The sequence below is a fragment of the Mobula hypostoma genome, chromosome 6 (genome assembly GCF_963921235.1).
Source record: "Mobula hypostoma chromosome 6, sMobHyp1.1, whole genome shotgun sequence".
NCBI lineage: Eukaryota > Metazoa > Chordata > Chondrichthyes > Myliobatiformes > Myliobatidae > Mobula > Mobula hypostoma.
The window spans coordinates 183,165,849-183,191,414 of NC_086102.1; the positions used below are offsets into that span (position 1 = coordinate 183,165,849).

General features: G+C 41.1%; 1 protein-coding gene across 1 annotated transcript in view; it reads right to left on the bottom strand.

Moving 5' to 3' along the window:
• Nucleotides 1-22,844, bottom strand: part of lrp2a (low density lipoprotein receptor-related protein 2a) — a 404,078-nt gene extending 381,234 nt beyond the window's left edge. Inside the window, 1 exon segment of the mRNA XM_063052409.1 lies at nucleotides 22,714-22,844. Coding sequence (XP_062908479.1) covers nucleotides 22,714-22,777 — 64 coding nt within the window. The 5' untranslated portion in view covers nucleotides 22,778-22,844.
• Between the last annotated feature and the right edge of the window lie 2,722 nt (nucleotides 22,845-25,566).

Sequence of the window (25,566 nt, forward strand, 5' to 3'; positions counted from 1 at the left end):
GTCTTAACCTACTCAATCTTTCCTTATAACTCAGGTCCTCCAGACCCGGCAACATCCTTGTAACACCCATTTTGTGTATAGGTAAAGGAAATAGAATGACTGTTGATTGCCAAACAAACTGTTTTGTCCTTTCCTAGATTTCAACAAGTACATAATTATGTTTGCATTTTAACTGTGTAAACATTGTGTCTGCTATTGTTGAACAGAAGTTAATTTATTAAACACAACTACTAAAATTTTTGCAGCACATTAATCTAGAACTGTAAGCCATTGAACTAAAAAGTTGATTTATACAAATTATTTTGCACAGATAAATTAATTTCTCAGTGATGTCATTGAAAGTCTAATGCCTAGACAATGATCAATCCCTGGACAGGGAACACCAGTGAGGAATTTCAGGTTCATGCAGTTAGCCAACCTAAAAAGGCACTGATAACATGTGCAAAAACAAACTGTCAGCTAGAAAGCGTCCGATATTTTAATAAATTATCTCTTGAGGTTTTCTCTTCTCTCAAGTACAAATTCTGATTTATAAACAGAGTTCAAATTTTCCCATATCAGGTACAGCAGTAGAAACACGAGAATGCCAGTGACTTTACAAAGGGATTTTTGAAATGTTTCAAACGTCTGCTCTCCATAAATTGTACATGGATTTGTGCCAATATGCGGGATACTGCAATGGCTGGAGATCTGAAATAAAGAAAATGCTGCAAAGTGATTAGCATTCAGAAAGAAAAGAGGCAGTTTCAAGTTTCAGGACGAGGTTTCTGACAAAGGCTCTACATTCTAAATGTCAACCTACCTGTTCTCTTTTTCGATCTGGAAAAGCTGTTGAGATTTGTCAGAATTTTCAGCTTCATTTAATCATTCTGCATTTTATATTTGAAAGCAGTTTAAAGAAAAATGCCAATATTTGTTTCATATTAGAGTCATTACAGAGCCGACATTTTGAATTTATGTTCAAAAGTTACAAACGTTGGAGATTAGGACTGAGAGGGAAATGAATCAGCCATGATAAAATAGCGGAGCAAACTCGATGGGCCAAATGGCCTAATTCTGCTGCTATATTTTATGGTAATTTTAAACAAGGATTACAGGTGATGGCAAAAGAGCTGTTTTACTTGTTTTACTAAGTTTAGTAAAGTAAATATAGACCATGACTGTGTTGTGAAATGAAGGAAGCTAATTTGTTTAAAGTGAATGATGTGATCTGATCCAAATGAGTATGACAATTAGCTTTCACATTAAAGTATTGTGCCTTATTAGTTCAGAATCAGAATCAAAATCAGGTTTAATATCACCAGCATATGTCATGAAATTTGTTGTTATGCTGCAGCAGTACATTGCAATACTTAATAAAAAACTAAATTACAATAATAAGTATATTTATATTTAAATTTTAAATTAAATATGTAGTGCAGAGTGAAAAAAAAGTAGTGAGGTAGTGTTCATGGGTTCAATGTATATTCAGAAACCTGATGGCAGAGGAGAAGAACCTACTCCTGAATTGTTGAATGTGTGCCTTCAGCCTTCAGGTTTCTGTACTTCCTTCCTGATGGTAACAATGAGAAGAGGGCATGCCCTGGCTGATTTGATGGGGGGGGGGGTCCTTAATGATTTACATTGCCTTTTTGGAGGCATCACTGCTTGAAGACACCCTGGATGCTGGGGAGGCTAGTCCCATTATGGAGTCGACTGAGCTTACAACTTCCTGCAGTGTATTTCGATCCTGCGCAGTGCCCCCTCCCCACACCAGACGGTGATGCAGACAGTTAGAATGCTCTCCACAGTACTTCTGTAGAAATTCGTGAGTGTTTTTAGTGACATACCAAATCTCCTCAAACTCTGAATGAAATGTACCTGCTGTCATGCCCGCATTGTAACTGCATCGATACGCTGGGCCCAGGTTAGATCCTCAGCAGAAAATAAGGAAGGTAAATGACATGATGGAGTTTATGAAAAGGGAATTAAAGTACAGAGGCAAGGAGACCTTGCTGATATTTTGCAGATTTTGATTATTTACTTTGTATACCATGACGTTTATATTTCCATACCATGGAACGACTTGGCTTGGAGCACAGATAAGATAATTCTATCATCCCAAGAATTAACTGAATGAAGAAGTGGAAAGGAACGCAGGCCTAAACACATTGTAGTTCAAAAGTGGGGAAGATACTTCATTGACATTTACTAGGTACTAAAAGGGACTGACCGACTGAGAAAGTGATTCCTCCATCTGGAATATCCAGAACATGATGGTTTGGATTCCAGATAAGGGACAATGTGATTAAAATTTGCGTGCCAATTTCTAAGGAGACATCAGATTACGTTAAAGAAGAGAGTTTAAGTGAGTGGCGGCAGTCGGCACATACCACAAGCCACAGTCCCTGAGGAGACTTTGGATTTCACAGAGGGAGAGAGAGTTTAAGAGCGAACAAGGGCAGTCGGCACATTTTGTGCACCACTGATACCAAAGAGACATTCGATTGCACATAATTGGTCATTTGGCAAGATCCAATAAAAAGAAGTTAGGTTTAAGTGGAGTGGCTATTATGGGAGTGGGCCAGTATTAGAGTGGGGAGTTGAGGCTTTGGCTTATCAAGGCTTCAGCAAGGAGAGGCATAGGCCATAGGTAGAATTCTTTTCCATTATTTATTCTTTCTTTCTTTTTGCACATCTACAGCAGTGGGGATGCCAGGCAGGATAGCTGAATGCTCCTCTTGTGGGATGTGGGAAAGTAGGGAGACCTTCAGTGTCCCTGACGTTACACCCACAAGGAGTGCATCCAGCTGCTGTTTCGAGCAGACTGTGCTAAGGAGTTGGAGCTGGAACTGAATGAACTCATTCAGGAGGGGGGAGGGGGAGATAGTTACACCCAAGGTGCAGGAAACCGTTAACTGGATGACCGCCAGGAGGCAGCCAGTGTAGGGTACCCCTGTGGCCATTCCCCTCAGCAACAGTTATACTGCTTTGGATACTGTTGTTGGGGATGGTGGTCAGGCCTCTGGCACTGAGACTGGCTCTGTGGCTTAGAAGGGAAGGGGGGAGAAGAGGCAAGCTGTGGTGCTAGGAGATTCTTTGGTTAGGGGAACAGAAAGGGGATTCTGTGGACGAGAACGAGATTTCCAGATGGTTTGTTGCCTCCTGGATGCCAAGGTCAGGGACATCTTGGATTAAGTCCATAGCATTCTCATGGGAGGGTGAGAACACAGAGGTCGTGGTCCACACTGGTAACACTGACATGGGAAGGAGATCTGATGGGGTCATGAGAAATGAGTTCAGAGTTAAAGGGCAGGACCTCCAGGGTTGTGATCTCAGGATTGCTACCCATACCATATGCTAGTGAGGCCATATAGTTAAACACGTGGCTAAGGAGTGGTGAAGGAGGAAGAGCTTTAGATTTTTGGGCTCTTTTCCGGGGAAGGTGAGACCTGTACAGAAGCGATGGTTTACACCTAAACTGAAGGGGGCTAATATCCGAGTGGGAATACTCACTAGTCCTGCACGGGGCTGGGGGGTTTAAACCTAGAGTTGCAGGGAAATAGGAACCAGAGCGCCAGAACAAATCATGGAGTGATTGTGGGAAAAGGTACTATTAAGCCTATGTACAAAGTCAGGAATCAGAAGTTGAGCATGGTGGGGTTGATGTTGTCAGCTGCATGTATTTCAATGCAAGGAGTATTATAGGAATGGCAGACGAGCACAGGGCAAGGATCAACACCTGCAATTATGACATTATAGCCAGTAGTGAGACTCGGTTGCAAGAGCGGCAGGGCTGGCTGCTCATTGTTCCAGAGTTTCATTGTTTTAGACGAGATAAAGCAAGAGCAATTGAAAGGGGAGTTGTGGCATTACTAGTCAGGGAAAATGTCACAGCAGTGGTCAGTCAGGACAAACTGGAGAACTCGCCTAGTGAGGCTTTATGGCTTTATGGGTAGAACTGAGGAATACTAATGAGATTATATTAATATTTTTCTATTATTATGCATTGCATTGCACTGCTGCCACAAAGGCAACAAATTTCATGGCATATATCAGTAATGTCAAACCTGATTCTAAAAATTCTAGAATATTAAAACCTTTCAAGACCTCAATCCAGTGAACTCAAGTACTGATTCTGGTATATTGGCTTACCACTACAGTCTCCAAAATCCCTCTCGTTAATATAAAAGCATTAACTGCTTAACTGTGCCAATATCAGGAAAAAATGTGACTTCAAGTCTCTCAGAGAACAATCTTCAACTTACTTATGTTATCTGCTCCTCGGTGATTATACAAATTCCATTCGATTTTCCATGCCAGCAACCTTATGCTGGATAATAATACATCATTATGCACATTACCAGCAAATTTGAGAGCACAAAGCTTTGCTGCTCTGTGGTACTTGCATATTAATACATTGAATTCACTGAATGCATCTACTGTACTGTGTCTCAGGTATATATATAAATAGGGTGGTTAAGACTTTTGCACAATACTGTATTTGTCAACAGGGAGCGGAGAGCGCTTTCGTAAATCTGGTGGGAGCAAATTATGTTGGGAATGGCGAATGCTTCCTCACTGGCACTCCACATAACCTTGAATCATCTGGACAATGGTAATACCTTCATCAGGTTCTGTTTATTGATACAGCTCAGCATTCAACAGAATTATACTCTCAGTTCAAATCAACATGCTTCAAACCCTGTGCCTCTGCATCTCCCTCTGCAGCTGGATCCCCAATCTCACCGACATACCACAGTCAGTAATGATCGGAAATAACATCTGTTCCTCACTGACAATCAACACTGATGCACCTCAAGGAAGCGTATTTGGCCCACCGCTCTACTTTCCCTATACCCATGACTGTGTGGCTAAGCACAGCTCAAACACAATCTATAAATTTGCCGACGACACAACAAACAACGAGAGAACATACAGGAGCAAGATAGATCTAGTGGTTGAATGGTGTTGCAACAATAACCTTGTGCTCAATGTCAGTAAGACCACGGAATTGATTGTGAATTGAGCATGGATGGGGAAGTGGAGGAAACACACACTAGTCCTCATTGAGGAATTAACAATGAAAAGGGCGAGCAGTTTCAAGTTCATGAGTGTCAACATCTCTGAAGTTCTATCCTGGGCTCAATATATTGATGAAATTAAAAAGAAGACATTAGCAGTTTGAGGAGATGGTATATCACCAAAGACACTTAAAATGTTCTACAGATGTATCATGGAGAGCATTCTAACTGATTACAACAAGGTCTGGTATGAAGAGGCCACTGCAGAGGATTGGAAAAAGCTGCAGGAAGTTGTAAACTCGGCCAGCTCCTTCATGAGTACTAGTCTCCTCATCATGTAGGACATCTTCAAAAGCAATGCCTCAAAAAGGTGACATCCATCATTAAGGACCCCCATCACCCAGGAAATGCCCCCTTCACATTTCTACCATCATGGAGGAGGTACAGGAGCCTGAAGGCACATAGTCAATGTTTCAACAACAGCTGATGACACTACATTGTCAAACAATAATGAGGTGGCCTACAGGGAAGAAGTCATCACCCTGACACAGAGATGTCAAGAAAACAACCTCTCCCTCAATGTCACAAAAACAAAGGAGCTGGTTGTGGATTACAGGAGGAATGGAGATGGGCTAATCCCTATTGATATCAATGGATCTGGGGTCCAGAGGGTAAACAGCTTTTAAGTTCCTCGGCATCCACATCACCGAGGACCTCATGTGGTCTGTACATACAAGCTGAATGGTGAAGAGGCACGACAACGCCTCTTTCACCTCAGACGGTTGAGGAAGTTTGGTATGGGCCCCTAAATCCTAAGAACTTTCTATAGGGGCACAATTGAGAGCATCCTGACTGGCTGCATCACTGCCTGGTATGGGAACTGTACCTCCTTTAATTGCAGGATTCTACAGAGTGGTGCGGATAGCCCAGCCCATCTGTAGTTGTGAACTTCCCATGATTCAACGCATTTACAAAGACAGATGTGCAAAAAGTGCCTGAAGGATCATTGGGGGCCCGAAGGATCATTGGGGACCCAAGTCAGCAAACCACAATCTACTCCAGCTGCTACCATCCGGGAAATGGTACCGCAGCATAAAAGCCAGGACCAACACAGGCTCCAGGACGGCTTCTTCCACCAGGTCATCAGACCGATTAACTCATGCTGATTTGAGTGTATTTCTATGTTACATTGACTATTCTATTTATTATAAATGACTATGATTGCACATTTAGAAGGAGATGTAACGTAAAGATTTTTACTCCTCATGTATGTAAAGGATATAAGAAATTAAGTCAATTCAATTCAGTTCTTCTCCTCTTACATCAGATTTCTGAATGGACAATGAATCCATAACAATCATCATCATCATCAGGTGCCATGCCCAGTTTGAGCTTTGACTGCCATGGCCAACACACTCCTGTTTCGGGTCAAGTGGATCAATTCATTGGTATTCATTTCCAGTTCTCTGGCTGCTGTCTCCATCATCATTTGTCTTTGCCTTCCTCCTGCTTTCTACCCTTCAATCTTTCCCATAATTACCGTGCATTCTAACTCCTCTTTCCTAATCACATGTCCAATGAAAGCATGTTGCCTTTTCATGATCTCGTACATTATTTCTCTTTTTGTGCTTGCTCTGTTCATACCATCCTTGTTAGATATTCATTTTGTCCATGATATTCTTTGCATGCTCCTCAAAAACCACATCACTGCTGCTTCAATTTTTCACTTTTTCCCCCTCTTTTTGCACTACTTAATTAATTTAATCATTTTATATATACTTATAGTAATTTATCATTGTTTTAATGTGTATTGCAATCTACTACTACCACAAAACAACAAATTTCACAACATATGCCAATGATATTAAACCTGATTCAGATCCTGACCCAAGGATGGTAGAGAGTTGCAAGACAGCTCTGATATAATCTGGATTCTTCTCATGCCTTGCCTGAGAAAAAGGTAACTTTAGTAAGCAATTTTAGTCAGAATAATTTTAGTTCATTTAGAAATGGCAGAGGGAAAGAAGCTGTTCCTGAATCACTGAGTGTGTCACTAGAAACAACGTTCTGCACAAAAAATATCTGGTTTTTATATAGCCTGAAAATGCCAGTTTCAAAATTTTAAATTTATGGCTTACAGTAACTTAATCATAGATTCTGTCAGCTGAATATAAAGATCAAACATAAACATGGATACTCACCTGCATCATTTGAATATCTGCCATATTCAAGAGCAATTAATCCACTTCTGGTTGACTGTATTAGTATCCCCAAAATAACATAATGCAAACTATAAAGCATTATACTTAATAAGATACAAAAAGATGTATTTTATCAACAAAGCTCAAAGTAAATTTCATTATCAAACTACATACATGTCACCGTATACAACCCTGAGATTCATTTTCCTGTGGGCATACTAGGCAAATCTATAGAATAGTAACTACAACAGAATCAATGAAAGATCAACCTGAGTGCAGAAGACAACCAACTGCAAATGCAAATATAAATAAATAGCAATAAACAACGAGAACATGAGATAACAAGATAAAGACATATTAAAGTGAGTCCATAGGTTGTGGGCGACACACACAAAATGCTGGAGGAACTCAGCGGGCCAGGCAGCAGCTACGGAAGACAGTACATCCGATGTTTCAGGCCAAGACCTTTCATCAGGACTGGAGAAAAAGTCCAGTCTTCAGTCCTAATGAAGGGTCTCAGCCCAAAACGTCGACTGGCCTGCTGAGTTCTTTCAGCATTTTGTGTGTGTTGACTGGTTTTCCAACATCTGCAGATTTTCTCTTGTTTGTCATTGGTTGTAAGAACATCTTGTTCAATCTCGATTTAATTTCTGATCCTTGGGGTTCTTCCAGGAGTTAAGACTGACAAACAGTCTTAATTTCAAGGTTTCAGTTTATTTTAGAGTACAAACCAACATACAAATACAAAGCAAACTAAATAAAGAGCTGAGAAATAATGCTAAGAGGGGAATTACCGTTAAGGGGTGTAAGACAAAGGAATAAAGATGGCGCTTCTGAAAAAGGTATCACTTTTATACATAAGATAAAGAAAATTCCTCAGGTAGTGATAAATTAGTCTACATTAGGCTACATAATTACTACAATTACATCAAGTGGATAACATGCCGATACTTACCCAATGAAAAATGAGAGATGTGTTAAACCGTTAGGTTAGCTGCTCTACCGCTTTCTGCCAGTGAGTGTGAAAACTACATGAATTTGTTAAAAAGTACAAATCTTGTAAAAAGTGTTTTTAAAAACAATCTCAATGGATGGGCAAGTGAGTGTAGTTACTCCCTTTTGTTTGAGCCTGATGGGTGAAGAATAGTAACCGTTTTTGAATGTGGTGGTGCAAGTCCTGGGGCTCTTGTCATGTCGAATCTCTGCAGACGTCTGAGGAAGCAGGGGCACTGCTATGCTTTCCTTGCAATTGCAATTACATGCTGCGTCCAGGACAGATCCTCTGAACTAATAATACCCAGGAATTTGAAGTTGCTAACCCTCTCCATTTCTGATCTCCATTGAGGACTGACTCATTGGCCTCTAGTTTTCCTCTCCTGAAGTCTACAATCAGCTCTTTGGTCTTGCTGACATAGCGTGAGAGGTTATGGTTATGACACCACTCATCACCACCTTTGATTCAGCCCACAATAGTGGTATCACATTGAATATGGTATTGGTAATGAGTGTTGGTGTTAAACTTATTGGAACAGACATCAGTTATGTCATATATACAAACTCCACTTGAGTAATTTGCTCCCACTGAAGTCAATTTAATCCAAAGGACCAAGGAAAAGTTTCTACCTCCTATGCTTTTTAAACCAGACACCAAGCAAAAGTAAGATTGGATGCTGCAGTCTCCACACAGGTTTAACTTGCAGAAGTGTCCCAAAGACAACGATTGAGTTCATTTCAGGGCATAAACAAAAACAATGAACAAATAAACAAATACAGAACCTTCGAAATTCAGATAGAATATTTAAGAGATGGCTAATCCTAGGCTGGTAGTGTTCTACTTCAATCCAAGGTACATTTTATTGTAAACACGAGAAAGTCTGCAGATACTGGAACTCCAAAGGTGGTTATAAGGTGATAGGTGAAGCCAGGTGGGAAGCCTCCTCCTTCCCTTTTTCCTCAGGTCCACTCTCCTCCTGTGTGTTTTGCTTTCATTTTATCTTTTCCGGACAGAAGCTTGATTCCTGCCCAAAATGATCAGTAACTTATAACCCACACACAAAATTACAAGTCATTAACGCGTTCAGGAACAGTTGTTACCCTCGGACCAGTGGAGGTAACTTCACTTGCCCAGCACTGAAACGTTCCCACTACCTATGGACTCACTTTCAATGACCCTTGATATTTATTACATTTATTTATTATCATTTCTTTTTCTTTCTTCTCACTTTTGCACAATTTGATGTATTTTTTCCATTGGTTGTCCATCCTGTTGGTGTGGTCTTTCATTGATTCTATTAAGATTTTTGGATTTATTGAGTGTGCCTGCAAGAAAATGAATCTAAGGGTTGCATACGGTGACATAAATGTACTTTGATAATAAATTTACTTTGAATGCTGAAATGAGTTAGGCTGATTTAAAATCTAAATCCTGCCAAAAAGTAGTACTCCTTTTGAAATCATTGCTCCATAGAAGTGAAAATCTAATTCACCTCAAGATGCTGGGCAGAGAAGTAAAGATACAGTGGAAGAGAAGATTCGGAGAAACAAAACTCAGAAAAGAGAAGAATTACAAGGTATGATAGACAAAAAGAAACAAGGGAGAACAGACAGTTTTTGATCATACAAAGAAAATGGCATGTGGTACTACTGAACTACAACCCTAATAGTCTCACATTCCCAAACCAGCTCTTCCACTCTCATATCCTACCATGTTTCTACATTTTGCATCAACGTTTTACCACTACCAGACATTTACTCATACATGTTCAGAGTTTCCATCTACACCAGTTTCCTATTGTCACTCACACTCCTCTTTTTTATCTCTAGCCCACAAATCCAAGTCTCACCTTTTCCAAATGCTTTACAATCTCTCTATCATCTTAATCTTGAACATTAAAGACTTCCTGCTTTTATGACTCCTGAGCCCTTCCAGCTGATATTCTCCAGTCCTCATAAACCAAGCAAAGTCACAGAAAACCCCACCACAGATACAAACCCATCGGCCCATCCAATCCATGCCAAACCAGTTGATCTGCTTACTCCCATTTCCCTGCACCCAGACCACAGCCCCCCACACCCCTCCCATCCATGCACCTATCCAAACTTCTCTTGAATGTTGAAATCAAAATTGTATCCATTACTTGTGCTGGCAGCGTGATCCACACTCTTAATGGATCAATGGTCAATGGACCTTCCCAGGCAAATATTTTCAAGAGATATGGCAAAAATAGATTAAGAAACTAAACAGGCTAAGGAATAATGAAATAAAGACAGAAAATTCTATCACAAAAGTTCTGGTGAAGATTATTTACCCTAAAACATTAATACTATGTCTCTTTCCACAGATGCTACCTGACCTGTTCAGCATTCTCTAGCATTTTCTACTCTTCCATTTTAGATTTCCAGCATTTTGATTTTCAGGTCAAGAAATAATGATTTGCTAAAGCACTGCTCAAGTTCCAAAAGATTTTTTAAATAATTTGTCAATACATGTAATTATCACAATTATCCATGTTATAGAGTAACCTTCCTCTAGTTCTACACCAACTTCCTTGGTAACAAAAGTGGACACACAAATGCAAGTTTTCTCCAATCCGTATAAATAAGCACTAAATTTGGCTGATGGTGTAACGTGTCCTGGGGATGGACACTGGGGGAGTTGAAAGGGCAGTGGTTCTTGAGCAACTCAATCAGACTCACTGTTTCCTTGATAACCTCCAAGAGGACCACAACCTCGTTGTGGTTTGGAGGCTTGTGTGCCTCAATGACCCAGAGAGTTGTGGTGGTTGGAGTCAGGGCATTTTGGTTTGGTTCTAAACAGGTCAAAGGGAAGAGGTCAGACTAAAACCAGTCCACTGGCCCTCTAGGTTCGGGAGTTCAGCTCAGTGCTAACAACCCTGTCAGGTAAAACAAAACTCTTATGGAAACAGCAATGAAAAATCCTCTATACTGGTGTCCCCCACTTTTTGAACGTTCGCTTTACGAAACCTCACTGTTATGAAAGACCTACATTAGTATCCTGTTTTCACTTTCAGAAGGTGTTTTCACTGTTACGAAAAACTCAGCGTGCGATAAAAAATACAGCGTGCGATAAAAGGCAGCGCGCGCCCCGAGCAGTCGCTCTCCTCGGATTCGGAGCGGCATTGCTTAAACACGTGTCTGTGAGCAGCCATTTGCAAGGTGAGTTCTGAGGTATTGGAAAAGCCTAAAAGAGCTCGTAAGGGTGTTACAATTAGCGTAAAACTAGACATAATTAAGCGTTTCGATCGCGGTGAACGAAGTAAGGACTAAATGAGTTTGGCTTGTGAAAGCTGACGAAGATGATGTTGAAGAGGTTTTCGCATCCCATGACCAAGAACTGATAGATGAAGAGCTGATTCAATTGGAAGAGGAAAGGATAACAACCGAAACCGAATGCAGTAGCGAAAGTGAAGCAGCTACGTGAGATTTTCGCTGCAATGATAAAGTACGACTTTAATTTTGAACGGGTACGTAGGTTTAGGGGATATTTGCAAGATGGCTTGAGTCCTTACAAAGAACTGTATGACAGAAAAACGCGCGAGGCTCAGCAGTCAAGCAAGCCTTCCACATCAGCCACAGCAGATGACGAACCTCGACCTTTGACATCGAGGCGGGCAGTCATAGGAGAAGATGAGCTGCCTGCTCTAATGGAAACGGACGATGACGAGATGACACCACGGTGTCCCACCACCCCAACACCCAGGCCGCGGACAGATACTGTACCGATTCGCGGAGAATGCAGCAGTAGCCGGGAGGCACACAGCACATCTTTAAGAAAAAAAGTCGAAATAAACATGTTAATTAATTAGGTGCTGCCCCACACGTAAATGTCGGCCCAGATCAAAGGCGATGCAATCAGAAATCGACACTGATCTGGGCCGACAATTACGTGCCAGGCAACACCTAATTAATTAGCATGTTTATTTCGGCTTTTTTCTTAAAGATGTGCTGGATGCCTCCCGACTACCGCTGGACCCCTGCATGCCTCACGGCAATGTATCGGTTGGCGGCCCGGAGGGGCCACTGCACCACCCAACCTGCGACGACTCAGTCTAACACACCATCAGTGTGCTCGGTGCTGTCCCGATTCCGGTAAGTGATACTACACTGTATATACATTATTTCTACTTTATATAGGCTGTGTATTTTCACGTGTTATTTGGTATGATTTGGCAGCTTCATAGCTTAAAGGTTACTGAAGAGAGTGTTCTTGCCAACAGCACTTGCGTGAGATTTTCGCTACCGAGAGCAGTGCAGTAATGACTGTGGAAATGTCTTTCTACTTTATGTAGGCTGTGTATTTATCATATCATTCCTGCTTTTAATATGTGTTACTGTTATTTTAGGTTTTATGTGTTATTTGGTATGATTTGGTAGGTTATTTTTGGGTCTGCAAACGCTCACAAAATTTTCCCATATAAATAAATGGTAATTGCTTCTTCGCTTTACGACATTTCGGCTTACGAACCGTTTCATAGGAACGCTCTACCTTCGGATGGCGGGGGAAACCTATATCTGTATGTGATTGCATGGATAGACACACAAGGAGAACCTTCATTGCTGCCCTAAATGCCAGTAATGGGCAGCAAGTAAGTAATGAAGTTACAGCAAAATCCCACAAAAGATTCCAAGACTTCATGCATACTACATTTTGCAGTAATTTTATGTACTTCTGCTACAAAAACACTAAAGTTCATGACATATGTGAGTGATTATATGACTCCAATATGGGTCTCTATTGTGGACAGAGTGGGAAGAGGGCAGACAGAGCAGAATCACGATTAGGAAAGGGGAAAGGAGAGCAGAGGGAGCAGGAAGCTCAGAGAGACATTCTATAATGATTAATAAACCAAATGTTTGGAATGAAGTGACTTTGCCTGGTGTCTCAGAGCTGGGTGTGTCTGCACCCATACCATCCACTGCACCTGGCACTTCTCTGCCACCTATCCCACACCCCTCCCGTGGCACTCCACCCTCACCATTCCCAACATCCTTTGCTTCCGTCAGATTTACAAACTTGCACTCTGCTCCATATTGACAAAAACAGTACTGTACAAACGTCTTAGACAGCCTAGCTAAGAATACAGACATTTAAGTCACTCAATTTTGAACAAATTTCTCTATTGTCAGCTGTTCTAGTGTAACCTTGTGGTGAAATCCATAAGAATAAATAATTATTTAGCAAGAACTTTCTTTATATGTGTACCTGCAGAAGAATATACAATTTCTAGAGAAAATTATGCCATCTTTTGTAAGAATTTAACCAAAATTCTAATATTGAAAACTCAGTATTTTTATGGTACGAACCCGATTGTGCCAGCCTCCAAGGTTTAGATGCTCCGATTTTCTGGAGTATGGACAGTGGGCGTGATCCCTTTGAAGATTCTAGTTCGCTCCAGTAATTAGCGGCCATGTTTTGGTGCCAAGATCTAGATATTTAAAGAGCACCTGAATTCAGCCTTAGGGCTCAACGTTAGTTCAGTATGTGATTGAGTTTAGGATTTTTGTCTCATTTGGATTCTCATCTAGTTTCATCAGTTTCTTGTCCAGCATCTAGTCAAGAAGCCTGTTCTCATCTCAATCTTGAAATCCTGTCTCGATTCTGGTCTGGGATACTCCAGCATTTGGATCCTTTCCATCCTCACCTAGGTCCCTCGTCACAAGTATTTTTTGCTAGATCTATGATTGAAATTGATAATGGCAAACAGTAATTACTGAAATGACAGAAATATTGAATATAAAAATGAAAATTGGTTGCTACCATAGTAAATGCTTTGAAGAGTTGGAGCGCCACTTCTTCTTTTCTTATGTTGTCTCAGGAATGTCAAAGTGGTAAAGAGAACAGAGACCCTTTATGTTAAGGCTCTACTCTGACTGTGCTGCTCCATGATTTTCTGCACAACCCAAACAATTATCCTGAGAAAATGTTGAGGTTCACTCCCAAAATAATAAGGTAACGGATGCAGTTATTCCTGATCTCCAGGTTCACAGATTAAACTCCCCTTAAAACTTGGAACGGAGATGAGAAGGAATTTCTTTAGCCAGAGAGTGGTGAATCTGTGGAATTCAGTGCCATATGCGGCTGTGGAGGCCAAGCAATTGGTATACTTAAAGCAGATGTTGATAAAATGCTTGATTAGAAGCTTAGATTAGATTAGATGCTTGATATGAAGAGATATGGGAAGAAGGCAGGAGATTGGGGCTGAGGGGGAAAATGGATCAGCCATGAAGAAATGGTGCAGCAAAATTGATGGGCCAAATAGCCTAATTCTGCTCCTATATGTTATGGTCTAAGACTTGCAAATATGAGGTATACTTAATTTCTGGTTGGGAACACACATCAGGACCTTCCTCAAATGATGGTATTTGAGGTTGAGGAGCAAGAAATCAACCGGCAGCTTACATTTCCTCCTTGTTCCTCTTCAGTATCACTTTGAGCTCAGTTCCTTCTTCTGATGATATTCCAGCAGTAACACTGGACAACAAATTATTTTCAAACGTATTACTTCTCCATAATTGTTTTGTCTCTATGATAGGCCGCTTGAAGCTAAACACGAATATAATTTCAGGCTACTTGCATCACATAGGAATTTCACGAAACAGGAAATTAACTTATATTAAATATAATGCATTTAGTTGCATCAACAGTGCTGTTGCTTTGCAATAATTCAACTAAACTAAAAATATTTTGTTGATGATTTTTGTTTGTAAGTGTTGGAGGCTTCTCGTTTAAGTGTCCAACAATAAGCAACCAACTCAACCAACACTGATGGATTGCAGTTTCCTTATATCATTTCTCAATGACCGCAATGTCCCGGTGAAACCTTTCACCATGCTCATTACTGACAGTGCCAAGATTTGCAGGGAAGTTGTCCAAGTGGGAATGCAGAAAATGAACCTTTAGTGACAAGTTGCAATTCATGGTCTCATATGTTTGGAGCATGCTGTCCACCAGCTGCATATAGTTTGATGCTCTAAAGTTGCCAAGAAAAATTTCAACATCTTTGAATGCCTTGCATGCGATTTTCTCTGGTCCCACTAGAGGATCTTTGATGACCTGTCTGATTTGTTGATGAACAAAAATGCCTTCCTTAATTCTGGCGTCAGTTATTCTGGGTAACATTTATCTCAAGTATCGAAATCCTTCATGATAATTTTTGTGTCCAGTGAGAGCAGGTTCTATCCTTGCAGACTTGAATGTAGTAATTCTGCTTTTATCTTTGACAAGCCCAACTCATTGACCAGGTCATTTAACTCAGATTGACTTATCAGATGAGGCTCACTGGACATAAAGGGTTCAAAGTCTGTTTCAGTATCAATGTCACTTTCCATTCCTGGCTCATGTATCATGGCATCTTCATCTGCCTCCTCTAAACTCCATGTTCTGTTTTCCTAAAGCCTGTCCTGCCATGTAACGTCCACCCTGACTAAGCATGCCCAGGCATGCCCGGCCAAGATAGAAAACTTTGCAGCTTACATTGTGTGCAACATTTTAATTGACTAGAATTATAAAATGAATAACAAATATAGGCAATTTCAAAAAAAATGGTGATGATAGGGAAATTTCATGGTGATTTTCATGATCATCAGCCCAAAATCCACAAGTTACACCCAAAAGTATACAGGAAGCAAAATCTTTGTTGCCCAGTGTAACCAGGAGCTTCTCAAACTGCAGACAGGTTTCTGCCATTCTCTGTCCCCAGTTTGAGGGCTTGCTAATATAGATAGAGGACTGAGGTGTGGGCAGATGCAGAACCTGCTTAATATACTAATTTATTCAAAATCTGCTATATTCACCCATGAAAATCACCTGCGTATCCGCCACATCTGGAGTATTGTTTAAAAACGCAAACAACAGGAATTCTGCAGATGCTGGAAATTCAAGCAAAACACATCAAAGTTGCTGGTAAATGCAGCAGGCCAGGCAGCATCTCTAGGAAGTGGTACAGTTGACGTTTCAGGCCGAGACCCTTTGTCAGGACTAACTTGAAGGAAGAGCCAGTAAGAGATTTGAAAGTGGGAGGGGGAGGGGTAGATCCAAAATGATAGAAGACACAAGGGGGAGGGATGGAGCCAAGAGCTGGACAGAGGGGATATGAGAGAATCATGGGACAGGAGGCTCAGGGAGAAAGACAAGCGGGGGGGGGGGAACCCAGAGGATGGGCAAGGGGTATAGTCAAAGGGACAGAGGGAGAAAAAGGAGAGTGAGAGAAAGAATGTGTGTATAAAAATAAATAACGGATGGAGTACGAGGGGGAGGTGGGGCATTAGCGGAAGTTAGAGAAGTCAATGTTCATGTCATCAAGTTGGAGGCTACCCAGACGGAACATAAGGTGTTGTTCCTCCAACCTGAGTGTGGCTTCATCTTTACAGTAGAGGAGGCCGTGAATAGACATGTCAGAATGGGAATGGGATGTGGAATTAAAATGTGTGGCCACTGGGAGATCCTGCTTTCTCTGGCGGACGGAGCGTAGGTGTTCAGCAAAGCAATCTCCCAAAGTGCTACACATGCCCTTACACTTCCTCCCTTACCACCATTCAGGGCCCCAGACAGTCCTTCCAGGTGAGACGACACTTCACCTGTGAGTCGGCTGGGGTGATATACTGCGTCCGGTGCTCCCGATGTGGCCTTCTATATATTGGTGAGACCTGACGCAGACTGAGAGACCGCTTTGCTGAACACCTATGCTCTGTCTGCCAGAGAAAGCAGGATCTCCCAGAGGCCACACATTTTAATTCCACATCCCATTTCCATTCTGACATGTCTATCCACGGCCTCCTCTACTGTAAAGATGAAGCCACACTCAGGTTGGAGGAACAACACCTTATATTCCATCTGGGTAGTCTCCAACCTGATGGCATGAACATTGACTTCTCTAACTTCCGCTAATGCCCCACCTCCCCCTCGTACCCCATCCATTATTTATTTTTATACACACATTCTTTTTCTCACTCTCCTTTTCTCCCTCTGTACCTCTGACTATACCTTTTGCCCATCCTCTGGGTCCCCCCCCCCCGTCTTTCTCCCTGGGCCTCCTGTCCCATGATCCTCTCATATCCCCTTTGCCAATCACCTGTCCAGCTCTTGGCTCCATCCCTCCCCCTCCTGTCTTCTCCTATCAGTTTGGATCTCCCCCTCCCACTTTCAAATCTCTTACTATCTCTTCCTTCAGTTAGTCCTGATGAAGGGTCTCGGCCTGAACCGTCAACTGTACCTCTTCCTAGAGATGCTGCCTGGCCTGCTGTGTTTACCAGCAACTTTGATGTGTGTTTCTGGAGTATTGTGTACACTTCTGGGCACCCCACTATAGGAAGGATGTTGAGACTTTGGAGAAGGTGCAGAAGAGGTTTACCAATATGCTGCCTGATTTAGAGGGTATGTGCTATCACAAGAGGCTGAATAAACTTAGGACATTTTCTCTGGAACACTAGAGGCTGAGGGGAGATCTGATAGAGGTTTACAAGATTATGAGAGGCATAAATAGAGTGGACAGAGAGTATTTGTTTCCCAGGGTTGAAATGTCTAATACCAGAGGGAATGCATTGGAAGTGAGAGGGGGTAGGTTCAAAGGGTATGTAAGGGGTAAGTTTTTTTTTTAAACTCAGAGTCGTGGATGCATGGGGGAATGTGTTCCTGGTATGGTGGTAGAGGCAAATACTGCACATTAGAGGCTTTTAAGAGATGTTTGGATAGTCACCTGGATGTAAGAAAGATGGAGGGCCATGGATTTGGTGTAGGTAGGAGGGATTAGTGTTTGGGTGACTTTGATTTGCTTTTTAGCTCGGTTGGTACACCATTGTGGGCCAAAAGGCCAGCTCCTGTGCTGTATTGTCGTATGTTCTATAGGCTCTGATAAAGCACTGTGTCACACAAAGTATAACACATCTAATCATTGAAAATAATTTCTTGACTTGCATATGAATATTAACCAAAGCCGGGACATTATATTTCAAAGTGCCAAACATGTAATGAAGTAGTACAACATCATTTACCTCTGGAATGAAGATGAAAACTTACAACTGCCTTCCTGCTTGTTAACTCTGTTGCCAGCCAGAAATTAAATAGTGCCAATTATTTAAAACATGGAGTTAGACATCTTAAAGGAGGACAGTTTAAACACCTTAGCAAAAAAGTTTTGCTTCTCTCAATTTGAATCTTGATTTCAGCAATTATTTTTTATGTTTTAATTTCTTCCTCTTCTATTTTTATTAATCTCCCTTCTCTATGTCTTGTTGGTAAATAATCTGTGACTAACGTTGCTTCACCACAACCTCTCAGCTGTAACTATCATTTGTGTAGTTCTTGGTCTCAGCCCTGTCACTGACCTTCCTGTTCTCTCCACTCCTCCTTCTTCTTGGCAGTTTAAAACATATTTGATTTCTTTTTATCTACTTCTGTTTTAGGTCATTGCCCTGAAATACAGTAGTAGCTTTTCTTCACATATGTCATTCGACCCATTGAATATTCCCTGCATTTTCTGCTTATTCCAGCCACGATCAAACAAATTGACGTAGCCATGGCAGTGTAGCAGTTAGTGCAATGCTATCACAGTTTGGGCATCGGAGTTTGGAGTTCAATCCCGGCACCATCTGTAAGGCATACGTCCTCCCCGTGGAATGCATGGGTTTTCCCACTGTCCAAAAACGTACCGGGTAGGTTAACTGATTCATTGTAAATTGTCCCGTGAATGGGTTAGGATCAATTTGGGGATGTTGGGCATTGTTGTGGAGGCATGGCTCAAAGGGCCTACTCTGTATTGCTTCTCCAAATAAATAATTTAAACAAATAAATTTTCCAAATATGCTTTCCTTACAATAACCAATCAAATATATTTCAAAGTACATTACCAAAGTATGGATACTATAAACAACAGGAATTCTGCAGATGCTGGAAATTCAAGCAACACACATCAAAGTTGCTGGTGAACGCAGCAGGCCAGGCAGCATCTATAGGAAGAGGCGCAGTCGACGTTTCAGGCCGAGACCCTTCGTCCTGACGAAGGGTCTCGGCCTGAAACATCGACTGCGCCTCTTCCTGTAGATGCTGCCTGGCCTGCTGCGTTCACCAGCAACTTTGATGTGTGTTGCTATGGATACTATAAACAACCTTTTGATTCAATAGACAATAGGTGCAGGGGTAGGCCATTCGGCCCTTCGAGCCAGCACCGCCACTCACTGTGATCATGGCTGATCATCCACAATCAGTATCCAGTTCCTGCCTTATCCCCATAACCTTTGATTCCTCTATCTTTAAGAGCTCTATCCATCTCTTTCTTGAAAGCATCCAGAGACTTGGCCTCCACAGCCCTCTGGGGCAGAGCATTCCATATATCCACCACTCTCTGGGTGAAAAAGTTTTTCTTCAACTCCGTTCTAAATGGCCTACCCCTTATTCTTAAACTGTGGCCACTGGTTCTGGACTCATCCATCATCTCCTTACAGGCAGCCACAAAACAAAGAAACCCAATTGAGCCCATTAAAAAGACTGTCAAACACCCAATCAGAAAAAAGCAAATCAGGCAAACAATAGAAGTAATCAAATAACACACAGAACCAAAGTTCACAAAAGTGAGCTCACAGCCATAAAGCCAGTTATCACTGCAGCCGATCCAGGAGCCCATGAGTGGCAGGCCACAGCCTCAGTTCAGAGCAAAGGTGAGTAAACCTCACGGAGCAGTGAGGTGAACACTGGCCCGTCCTTCACCTCTGGCCCCAACACCCTCACATTTTCAATCTGGTTTGCTGCTTAAATCGGCCAAATCTCGGATCATTCCTTGCTCTCAGACCTGAGCCCTGCTGCTTCAATACATTCAGCAGCCTGGTCCCCACAACCTCGATACGCTCTCAGGTCCAGGCCCCACCACCTCGATTCGGCCTGTACCTGACCTTTCTCATTCTGCTCAGCGCATGAATTGGTCAGACCTGTGGTCTTTCCTCATCTCAGGCCTGGACCCAGCCCCGCTGCCTCGGTTACACTGTTCTATCATACTGCTTTATCTACAATATTCCAGAGTTTTGCATTTGGGTGGCCCTAACTCATACATCATTCATGTAAGAAGACTGAAAGCACTAATGGACAATTTCAGCTCAAAGAATTCTGCTCTCCTTGAATTTTGATATACAGTTGAGCACTAGATAAAGAGCACCGTAAGTTCATAAAAGAACATATTGAAAAGATTATTGTTTTTGTATATGTCTTTACACGATATTCAGAGCTTCTATATGAGTTATTTTACATTTTTAGTTTTGTTAATTGTTTGGGATATAGTGTGCATGCAATTTACAGTCCTCTTTGAATATTTTGAGAATATGCAAATTTCATAAAGTTTGAGTGGAGATGTAACCCAGTCAATATGACCAGCATGTATTCAGCTACAAGACACAAGACCATAAGATATTGGAGCAGAGTTAAGCCATTTGACCCATCGAGTCTGCTCCACCATTTCAGTGTGGCTGACCCATTTTCCCTCTCAGCCCCAATCTCTTGCCTTCTTCCCGTATCCCTTCAGCAACCTATCTATCTCTGCCTTAAATATACCCAATGACTTGGCCTCCACAACCGCCTGTGGCAATGAATTCCACAGGTTCACCACTCTCTGCCTAAATAAATTCCTCCTCATCTCTGTTCTAAAAGGACCCCCCTCTATTCTGAAGCTGTGTCCCCTGGTCTTACTCCCCCACCACAGGAATCATCTTCTCCACATCCACTATATTGAGGTCTTTCAACATTCAATGGGTTTCATTGAGGTCACCCCTCATTCTTCCGAATTTCAGTGAGTAGAGCCATCAAACGTTCCTCATGTGACAAGCCTTTCAACCCTGGAATCATTTTTGTGAATCTCCTTTGAATGCAATTTCAGCATTCCCTTTCTTCGATAAGGGGCCCAGAATTGCTCACAATACTCCAAGTGAGGCCTCAACATTACCTTATAAAGCCTCAACATTATATCCTTGCTTTTATATTCTCATCAAAACATAATCTAATTGAATGTAAAATCATTGATCAAAGAATAGTTATTATTTATGTCCTGGAGGCCATTCAACCCATTGTGTGCATGCTGATCACCAGAGTTGGATATAAAAACAAATGAGATATTTGGGGTATAAAACACAATTATAACATGACGTTATTCTATAATGTCCTAAAATGCCAAATTAAATAAAAGGACCAATTCACATAATGAAGTGGCTAGAATTCAAAGAAATTTCCATCATAATGCATGCTTTAAGATCGATCTATTTAAAATCCACGGGACACTGAGAAATCACACCAATAAAAGATTAGAGGCCCCGTCCTGAGCACAACAAGAAAAAAGTTTGAACAGGTATTTTTCCAACTGCAGCAAATGCTATTTTTTCAACCACACGTTAGAGTTAAAATGTTTCAGATGTACATCGGTTAAAACAGTTAGTTAGGAATTCTGCATGGAAATGAGGAAAATATTGACCTATTGTTTTATAGAAATTTATTTTGAAACAGATTTTCTGCTTTTCCGAGCAGCAGTGGGATAACTGATTACTCGATTTACTCTAAGGAGATTACGATAGCCAGGGGAAGAGATTACAGTGGTGCATTTTGAGCGCCGCGCAGTAATGTACGTGCAGACCACAAAACACGCTGCACTCTTAAATAGTTCCAACAGCTTCCCTGATCAACAAATGGTCGAGAAGTCTCACCGTACATCAGTGTGTACCAAGTTAAGCAAATATGAATTCTACAAAACTATACAGTAAAAGAAAGGCAGGGACCTGAAAACCAGATTAAAAGCACTCGACCAATTAACAGATTCCCCAAATCTGCTGGTCACATGCCCACCCATGTTACCTAGCAACAAGACAACTCACCAAAAGTTCGTCAAGAAGAATTTCAAATCTGTAGCTGAGTTGTGCTTTGTTGCAATGGAAGAAATATTGGTTACTGTCATTTTGTTTTGAAATGCGGTAAAAACTTTCACCTGACGAATGGGGCAAATGGTCGAAGATAAAAGTACTGCATGCTATTTTACTTACAAAATTGTCACAAACACAGGGAATATCGCGAACTACAGTTGAAACGATAGCGATATGCGGTGAATAGCGGAATTCAGCCACACTGTCCGAAGTACCCAGGCACAACTTTTACCTGATGCATCCTGCTGGGTCCATTATTCATCGCTTTTCAGCGCCAGTTTAATAGGTTTGTAATATATCCAAATGGCAATTCAAATACATGTTAAAATTAAGTGCTAATTACATTGTGAGGGATGAGATTTATGCCCAGCAAAATGCCTCCTACATGTTAAATATCATTCAGTGGAATAATAATTTCTCCAGTCCAAAGGGAAACAACATTCCTAACTAAAAACGTATTTGTGGTCGTCGTATAATGTACTTCACAAAAAGCTCTGTAATTATTCTAAGTAACACGCTATTTCGCATTCGAGTGGATAAAATAATATAAAAGTATTTTCCCCAGAAAATTAGAAAATTTCTAATCTTATATAACTTCTTACCTTCTGGGTTGCATTGAACTCTGAGCAAAGTTGCAAGAAGAAGTATGCATGACTGGCCGGCCATGCTACAGCCCTGTGTCGGATTCTTCCCCAGCTTCTGCTGAAGCTGGCTTTGTAAGAGAAGGTTGTGGAACCTGGTTGATGTACAGCCCGGCTATCTCTTTATTTTCTCTCCTGATGCTAGCTGGGAAAAGGCGTGTTCGAAAGTGGGGACATAGCGTTTGCACAAACCCGCTCATTGCTCAGAGGGCGCTGCTTACAGGGGCCCTGGATGCAGCATAATGCAAAGCTGTCTGCTGTATAAGGGAACTGTCTGTAATCCCCCAAACCGTTATGAGCACGCTATTTCATATTGACACGGCATTCTAACACTTCGCTCCGATTACTAAAGCAGCTCTGCTCAACTTGCTTTGAAATCTGAATTGAAGTTAGGATCGATATGAAATAAGCTGTAAAAACGTTCATCAACTTTTTCTCCTTGCATTTTCTTCATTTTCCTGATTATTTGCGTTGTCTTTTCCAAACACGTGATAATTTTATATTTTATCTACAATCTAAACTGAAAGCATTTTATACTGTTTCAGTCAGATTCGTAACATACACTTTTATTTAATATTGCCAATCAGCCCCATGAAATATTTACTCGGTAATTATAGTGAAGTTGCTGTATTTCCCGGCGTGGGAATGTTTGTTATGCATGTTCAGGGCGGCGTGGTGTTGGTACGGCACAGCACCGGGGTCAACCCTTGACGCTGCGGTACAGCACGAGGGTCAGATCAGCATATTCAATGAGCTTCCTGACACTTCCCCATCACAAAGAGCAAACCTTCCCACACCCTCCATCATCAGGAATGCCCCAGACACTACCACTCCCCAACTAACCCCTGCAACCCTCATTCCTCCAACACAACCGAAAACCCATCACTTCTCAGAATGGCCCTTACAACTTTTTTTTAGAAAGTTTCTTCGCTTTCTTTTGTTGCTCTTTTGTTTTATTGTTGCCAACTTGATGAAATTCTTGTCGTGGTTTCACAGCAAGAGTCAAGCGGACCAAATGTAACCAGCTGCGTTTCTTTATGAGGCCGGTGATAAAGCGGCTAATCCTACCGCTGCCCCGGGAAGAGAGAACCAAAGGATAGCGCAAATGAGATTTAAAATTGTAATGAAAAAATGCCAAATAGGTGTAACACGTCTTCGAAACGCTACGTAGGACATGGACAAAACGATACATTGAACGGTACAAATCAATTTGCAGACAATGAGCAGTTTGAGAGATGTCTTACTGGCTCGGTATCGTATTGCTGGGTCTGATATATTCTCAATAAGTTGTTGATGCATTTATTAACCTCAAAATAAAATTAAAATAACGGTTACACCCTACTAGTCAACTGGGCGCTTTCATTGGTCCAAATAAGAAAATACTGATAGTGAATAAACATACAAATATAACATTGAAATTAATCTGTTGCGAATGCAAACAGCTAGGCGGTCGAATTGAATCAGGAATTCTGTAACCAGTATTATCGCTAAATTATCATCAAACGTTTTGGCGAACCCGGTCTGAGACTGCAGTTCTTTAAACACCATCAGGCTAACACTCGAGTTAGCAACAGAATTTTGAAAGGCTCACAAAATGTATTTATTGTGTTTCCTTAAGATAACTCTCTGGCACTCTTTCGTTATAACAATGTATATTGTGCAAAGTCACCTTGAAGTAAATGGTGTGCTTTAAAGGAAAGTCGGATGATAAATGTTGAAATAAACACAACAGTGTTGACTGGAAGGCAGACAGTGGATCCAGGCAGTGCATGCCCGTTAAATTCAATCGGAGGATTTATAGTGTTATTCACGTTAACAATTTATTTTGAAAGTAAATTTCAGCCAAATGGAATTTCCAGTTATTTCTTATCCCCATGATTCGCGTAATTGTAGAAATTTTAATGAAAACGGGACAATAAAAGGTGTCAGAGAGCAAAGTTGATTTTAATTAGTCTGCTGACTATTACTAGTCCATATTGGTAGACTTAAACAATTAATTTAATTATTAATAGAGGGAATATGAAGATGTCCTTAAGTCAGTTAAACAACTGGTCTAGTCCGGTCACTGTCTATCGGTGCCCTTAAAATTTGCATAGATGGCATCATTTTCTAGGGAGTACTTACCTTAACAAAAGGTTTGGACTTTATTTTGAGTTAAAACTCTAAATCGCAAACTCAACCTGAGTACATGCCAAAGTTAAACTTTCGTATCACATACAAACCAAACATTCTTATTGTTTGCGTTTTTAAAATTCTTATTCAATCTGAATCTATTTATACGGTTGTGTTTTTTTGCTGAATCAGTGTATTTTATTTTGGCATTCGTTATTAACGTAGATTCGCTGATTTAAAGATAACTCGAGGATGTAAAAGATTCTCACTAACAGCATCGTCGATCTATGATAATAAGATATAACAGCAAATTAGGCTATTTGGCCCACCGAGTCTACTCCACCATTTTCTTACAGCTGATCCATTTCTCTTTCAGCCCCAATCTCCCCAATTATCAAAAATGGTTTTGGGGAAGAGATGGAAAAGAAAATCCAATATCTCAACTTCTGTTAAGCACATTAAAAGGCTGGAAAGAATACAGGATTAGTACAGACACAATTTAACGTTGAAGTAAAATATCGCCATGATGGTAAGCCGAGGGGTCGAAAGGACTGCTCCTACTTCCATTTCGTATACCCTTAAAATAAAAATTATGATTTATTTGCCAAATACCCATGAATCAACTAATTATGCTAGGAAGAAATCGTTTTGTTTGTACGCAATCCTGATGAAGGGTCTCGTCACCTGTCATTTGCCTCCATA